We start from the raw sequence: 6,415 nt of genomic DNA, 5'->3' as shown, positions 1-6,415 counted from the left end.
GGTTCAGCCTAAACTGAGCCGCTACACTGTGGCAAGCATCATTAGGACATTTCGAAATGAGAATCGGTAAGTACTTTGTAGCACTGCCATACTCTAATGAGAAACACAACAGTACCATACATGCAAAAATACTGAAATTGTTACTTTACAGAATTGCTAGACGTCCAGATGTTGGGGGCAGAGGCAGAATGTTCAATTGACATCTGTACACAGAGAAAGCAAAAGCCAGATGTGTTTTGTATTCATACCATCAGTGTGCAGTTGGCGCATTGTGTGCTTAGTAGATGATGGCTTGTGTGTACTGTTTGATACGAAAACACCATTTTTACGAAGGTGTGAAGAGTTAATCTAGCTGTGTTCGCTTTTGCAAGAGAACTACAATGTTTTGATAATTGGGTGACAGGTTTTCTTATTTGTGTGTAGAGTTTTGCAAAAATAGCCAATAGTTACAAAAAATGTGCTTAAGCAATCAGAAAAAACTGTAAGCCCAACACAAACTATGCTGGAACATCAGTGAACAATATACCTGTCAAACCCATCAGTGTTTCATCTTTTTAAAAAGCTATTTCATAAGATTAAAGACTTATGCGATTACTAATCAGCTCTGCCAATAAATATGCAGTCAATTAATGTGGTAAATAAGCAGGAAACTGCTCTTCCCTCAACATTAAGTTGACTTGATGGATTCTTTTCTTGTCAGACGCCAGCACACTCCCCGGCTCGAGTGCCTGGCCTGCCTCTCCGTGTCGTCTTTCATTTCCTTTTCACCCCCAGGTCTTTTTGTACCTGTCAATTTCTTTCTACAGTGTGACTCCTTAATCCACCTGAGTGCATAGAGGACAGTTTTGACATAAGAAGAAAAGATAGACTCCTAAGGAGAGGACCGGTATCTTTAGAGCCTTGGGGATAACCGGATTACGACAGCCATTTTGTGCTGCTGGCAGTTTTTCTTATTACCCATTTCCCCCCCATCATCTCTCCAGAGTTGAAACACTGCCCTTTCTTAGAAGTCACTCCAAACACAGACACAATACACGTTTTTCTTTTATTTATTTTTATTTCCCCCCCAACTAAAACAACAGAGAGAGCTTTCTGCAGGATAAAGAAAAACGACATATACCAGTGACAAAGATAGTTTCCCCGCGCTGCCCTTCGTGCAGTCTACCTTGCACGTTGTTGTTCTCAAACAGTGGCAAACTCTCTAAAACATGGTCCCTCTGCAGAAGCAATAATTGTCTCTGTGTGGCAGCGGGCGCCTCCTGCGTGCGAGGCCCGTCTGAACCTACCGCACGGGAGATAACAGCACAGCTATGAGGAGACAGATCAGCTGTCTGTCCCCTGCTGCCAATCACTTTATCCCTCCAGCCCGTCTGCTGCGAGGGAACCCACAGGGGAAAAAAAAAACACTCCCCGAAAACGTCTTATCATCTCCACCACTGACGCATTGTGCCCTACCGGATCTTTTATGTCCATTTATTTTGCCTTTGAAGAGGCCTGCGGCGCCTTTGATTGTGGGAGGTAAATGAAATAAAGCACCCCCTTCTCGCTGGTACCCTGATATCTGAATTCATCGCTGCAACCGAAACCTAAACCCTGAGCTTCAGCTGACCACCGCAGGTCTGCTCACAGACAAACACATCCTGCTTCTGTCGTGGGTATAATCCGTTTTGCAGAAGTCATTTTTGGGCCTGGAAACCCTGTTATATGTTGAGCCTCTACAGTACATGTATTCTATACATAGTGTTGGGAAGGTTACTTTTAAAATGTATTCCATTACAGATTACAGAATACGTGCCCTAAAATGTATTCTGTAACGTATTCCGTTACGTTACTCAATGAGAGTAACGTATTCTGAATACTTTGGATTACTTAATATATTATCATGCTGTTTACAACTACATGAATGCGCTATTGCTGTGATTTATTACTGTTACTGAAGGTCCGCGGCTCCGAACCGTAGTAAAGGGACCTCTGGCTAATACGGTGGGTTCTGTGTCGGGCTAGTAGCCGAAAACTAGCTTTACTTTGTTGTCTGGGTCAACTTTGCTAGCAAGAGACAGAGAGAGGCGTTGAAAGGCTGCTCCAACGGAACTTATTGTTTTTGGAGGAAAACACGAACACGGTGTACAGTCGAGTCTTAATAGCTTACTTACAACTGGGCTCGTCAGGCAATCTTCTTGGCTGCAGTGGTTATTATTATATTTACATGCTTCCAGCTCCCGTTTTTGCTCGATGACAGCTCATAGGCTACTTTTCCTTTTTCTCCCTCCCTCGCTCACAGACACATAACGTGTATGGCAGTCCATTCTCCCTGCAGCACGGACTACACTGCCTATGATGCTACATTCTTTAGAGCTATACCGGTAGCATTCTGCCTATTAGCTTAGCACAACAACAACAAAAAGGCCTCGCTCACCCAGGAAACAGGCAGAGAGAGCGTCACCCTGTAACCATGGCAACCGTAACGCTGCCGCCTGGAACAACAGAAGTAGCTGTCAAACAAAACCCAAACAGTCCTGACCCGCCACAATATGAAACAGGGAAGTACCACCGTGTAATCCATTTATTTCAACAAAGTTACTGTATTCTAAATACCACCTTTTTAAACGGTAACTGTAACGGAATACAGTTACTCATATTTTGTATTTTAAATACGTAACGGCGGTACATGTGTTCCGTTACTCCCCAACACTGTCTATACATTAAACCATTAGGGTTACCTTTTATATTAGGCAATAATAAATTATATGCACATAAACTACATATAATTCATAGTTAAGTTGCTGCTCAGTCTCTACCAATGTCACTTCAATAACAGATGAGAAAGCTGAAGCATACATTTGATCAGATAAGGTATAGTAATGATAAAAACCTGTAACAATCAATGGAGTCACCCAGGACCTGTGAATTACAGCTCTGATTAATATTGATCCCACAGAGTACGAAGGAGGGAGGGGTGAGCCACTCACGCACATATTGATATATAATAAACCTGCATTGTGTCATTGGACAGAATTCAAATGAGCGATGTAAAAGGTAAGAGTAAAAACTGATTTTGCGGCAAATGTGGAAGCGAGTTTGGAGAGAACAGAGATCGGGCCACGGTGGGTGGCATCGCAAAGTGGGAAAACTGCAGGAAAAAGGGAGGGTGAGAGTTTGGGAGCGTTTTGTTAAGATCGGACTGAGGTCTGAATCATTGTCAGTTTCACAACCATGGCATGCAAAAGTAAGATGTTGAGGCAAAGACCCTTGCCGACAAGTTTCTTTCTAAAGACAGTCAGCCAAGCTGAATATGGGGAAATCTTTAAGGCATACTAATGAAATAGCACTTATTTTTCTCAAGTCATCTCAGGCTGATCATCACCTGTTTGGAAATGTACTGGTCCTTCCTCAATAAAGCCAGTGGAAGCATTTTAAAGGTGTCAGCTTATTATGCAAGGGCTTGTTGGGGTTTGGCCCACCAGCCAAGACCTGCAGGCATTCCCATTTAATTTAGTTTAACGCAGGGCCATATTTCAAGAGCCGTGTCATCCGTGTTGGAGGGGAATCTGGAAGTTTTAGCAATTTGAGGGGAATTAACAAGTTGCAGTTGGATTTTTTGGGCTTTTTGGGATTTTTTTAAACACAGTGTCTAAAACACAGTGGTTTTAGACACTGTGTTTTTTCCACCATGCATTTAAACACAATAGGAGCTGGTTCAACGTGGATTAACAAAAGAGGTATGCAAGAATACTTTGAATGGACAGCACAAAATTTAAAACAGAACTGAGAGTAGAAAAAGAAAACACTGTAGCCAAGAACAACTGTGGTGCTAACTGTGGCACAGTTTCAGAAAACCTGTCAAAATAAAATAAAATAAAAATAAAAATAAAAATAAATAAAAATAAATAAAAATAAATAAAATAAAATAAGGGTAGCTGACTTCCTTTGAAATGAAGATTATTACTGTGCAAATGAGGCATTCAGGGCCACAAGCAGCCGCACCTTTCAACCCCCTCATACAAATCCTTTTAGTTTCTAGTTTTCTGCAGTCCAGCTTCTTCGCTGGTTTTCATCCCTGCTTCTCTCAGTTGAGACTTGAAGAGACTAAAAACTGTTGGAGAGGGAGAAGAGGGGGTGCCCCTCAAATGTTGTAGGCCTTCACAGTCAGTTTTTTTGTGAGAGGATTACAGTGCGCTCTCTCATTCCCATTGGCTTGGCCCGCCGTGACAGTGGTGTGATGATGAGGAGGATGACATGCCCAGCATCTTCCATAACAAGCTTCCTCTTGGTTCCATTCATACGCCCAGGCTTTTGGCTTTATGTAGTTTTCAGCTCCACTTTGTGTAAACGCTTCAGTCAATTTGGACTTAGTGTTAGCTTAAAATATTTCTCTGGCTATTCCCGAGAGTTCTTCGCACTTTTCCATTTTACTCACTAGAGAAACATGAGCTTTTTGAAGGAGTAGGTGAATTTAAAGTGCGGTCAGTAGGTGTTTTAATTAATGCGTCTTTCCCTGCGATGGCAAAACCTTTAGATCACATCAAGAGACCTATGAACGCCTTCATGGTTTGGTCCAGAGGTCAGAGGAGGAAGATGGCCCGGGAAAACCCGAAGATGCACAACTCTGAAATCAGCAAGAGACTCGGAGCGGAGTGGAAAATGCTCTCTGACTCTGAGAAGCGTCCCTACATCGACGAGGCCAAGAGACTGCGGGCTCAGCACATGAAGGAGCACCCGGATTACAAGTACAGACCCCGGCGCAAACCTAAGAGTCTCCTGAAGAGGGACCGGTTCGTTTTCCCGCTGCCGTCTTTACTTGGGGACGCAGCGGAACACTTGAAAGGATTTTCCATCGACTCTTTTCTCGTCCCCGGGGATAAAGCCAGAGCTCTCCTGGCTCCCGCCTCCGCTGCTTCCTCATTCTCTCTCCTGGAGCCGGTGGCACATTTCAGCACCGGAGCTGTCCAGCGGATGGCGGAGATACCGCACTCCCTGACCGCAGGCGCCGTGCCCTACAGCGCGCACACCTTTGGATACCAGACTGGAGGGTTTGGGGGTCTGCCCTGCCCCGCACAGCACACCCACACTCACCCATCGCCTTCCGGCCCGGGATACATGATGCCGTGTAACTGTGGCGCCTGGTCTGCAGCTAGTTTACAACCCCAGGTGGCATATATCCTCTTTCCTGGAGGGATGACCAAGAGCGGCATGGACTCGTACGCTTCACCCAGCTCCAGTGTGTGACAGACTGGATACACATAAAGACGCATGGGCAGGAGGGGGAAAGTTTGCGCACAGAAAGAAGAAGAGGTCGTTTAGAGACTCAGGCTTAGATGACCACATTTAAATATTAAAGTGTCAGCGCAGATATTTCAATCACGGATTGATTAAAAAAAGCTATAAAAGTCCCTGTATTACTCCTTATTCCATGTAAATAGAGTAAAAAAAAAAAAAGTATTTAGAGAAGGGGGAGGGTGGTGATGATGCTAATTTGTTACTCTTTTGTAATAAAAATCATTTCAGTTTAAATACAGTGGACATGCATAACATAGGACCACCATGCTGAAGTTATAGACTTGTCCCTTCCCCCCTTTCCAAAACAGTCAGGTTTTGTATTTTTCATTAGTTCTCACTGTTTTTGTTTGATTGATTGATTTGTACTCTGAATTGGCAATAATAAATGTTTTCAGAGGGACTGTCTATATATGTATGTTTAGAACTGCATTAAGACTGTGTTAAACCAGGTAAAGCAGTGGGTCAGTTTCTGTTTGATGAATAATATTAAGCAGAAGCTGGTAGTTGTAGTCACTGGGGGTGATCCACAACCCTGTTAATCATATTTTACATCACACATGAGCTGTAATAATTACTTCACTGTTGCGATTGTGTTAAGCTCTAACCACTTATCTCCCGATAAGCTGTTTTACAGACTTACACTAAAGACAAACAGATACTAAAACACCACAGACACTTCACAGCAACTGACAAACATTGCAAACATTACAAAATTACATTTTCCAGTCCAGTCATGTTTGACTACTGCATGACTCTGTGTGTGTAAGTGTGTGTGTGTTTAAGCAAAAGTGAGCCAGGGTGATGATGATAAGCGAATAATAGGAACTTATCTCCTCTCCCGTTTGTTGACCAAGTGATAAGCAGAATCACGGAAACTGTATGAGGTACCAGATTGTTTCACGTCTACAATATACAAGAAAGTGAACTCACAGTGAGCTCTGGTCTTCATGTACAAAAGCTCAGCAAGCAAATCTCTTGTATTTGGAAGTGTAAATGAAAAAAAAAAACAAGGTGTTCTTTATTGTCTAAATGTGCATTTGTTCAGCATTACACAGTAGAAATGCATCAAATATTCCTCACTGTACTTTTAGCAGGGACACTGCAGCTCAAGACAGAGGAGAGCCTGCAATCTTCTTAA

General features: G+C 43.0%; 1 protein-coding gene across 1 annotated transcript; it reads left to right on the top strand.

Moving 5' to 3' along the window:
• Positions 1-3,840: 3,840 nt before the first annotated feature.
• LOC146498027 (transcription factor Sox-14-like) lies at positions 3,841-6,215 on the top strand. The gene has a single exon (XM_085142071.1). It carries the CDS (start codon positions 4,501-4,503, stop codon positions 5,224-5,226), a length of 726 nt encoding a protein of 241 aa, XP_084998197.1. The 5' UTR covers positions 3,841-4,500; the 3' UTR covers positions 5,227-6,215.
• Positions 6,216-6,415: the final 200 nt, after the last annotated feature.

The sequence above is a fragment of the Neolamprologus multifasciatus genome, chromosome 18 (genome assembly GCF_963576455.1).
Source record: "Neolamprologus multifasciatus chromosome 18, fNeoMul1.2, whole genome shotgun sequence".
NCBI classification, from domain to species: Eukaryota; Metazoa; Chordata; class Actinopteri; order Cichliformes; family Cichlidae; genus Neolamprologus; species Neolamprologus multifasciatus.
Note: the sequence above shows the minus strand (reverse complement) of the source record. Positions and strands in the feature narration are given on the sequence as shown.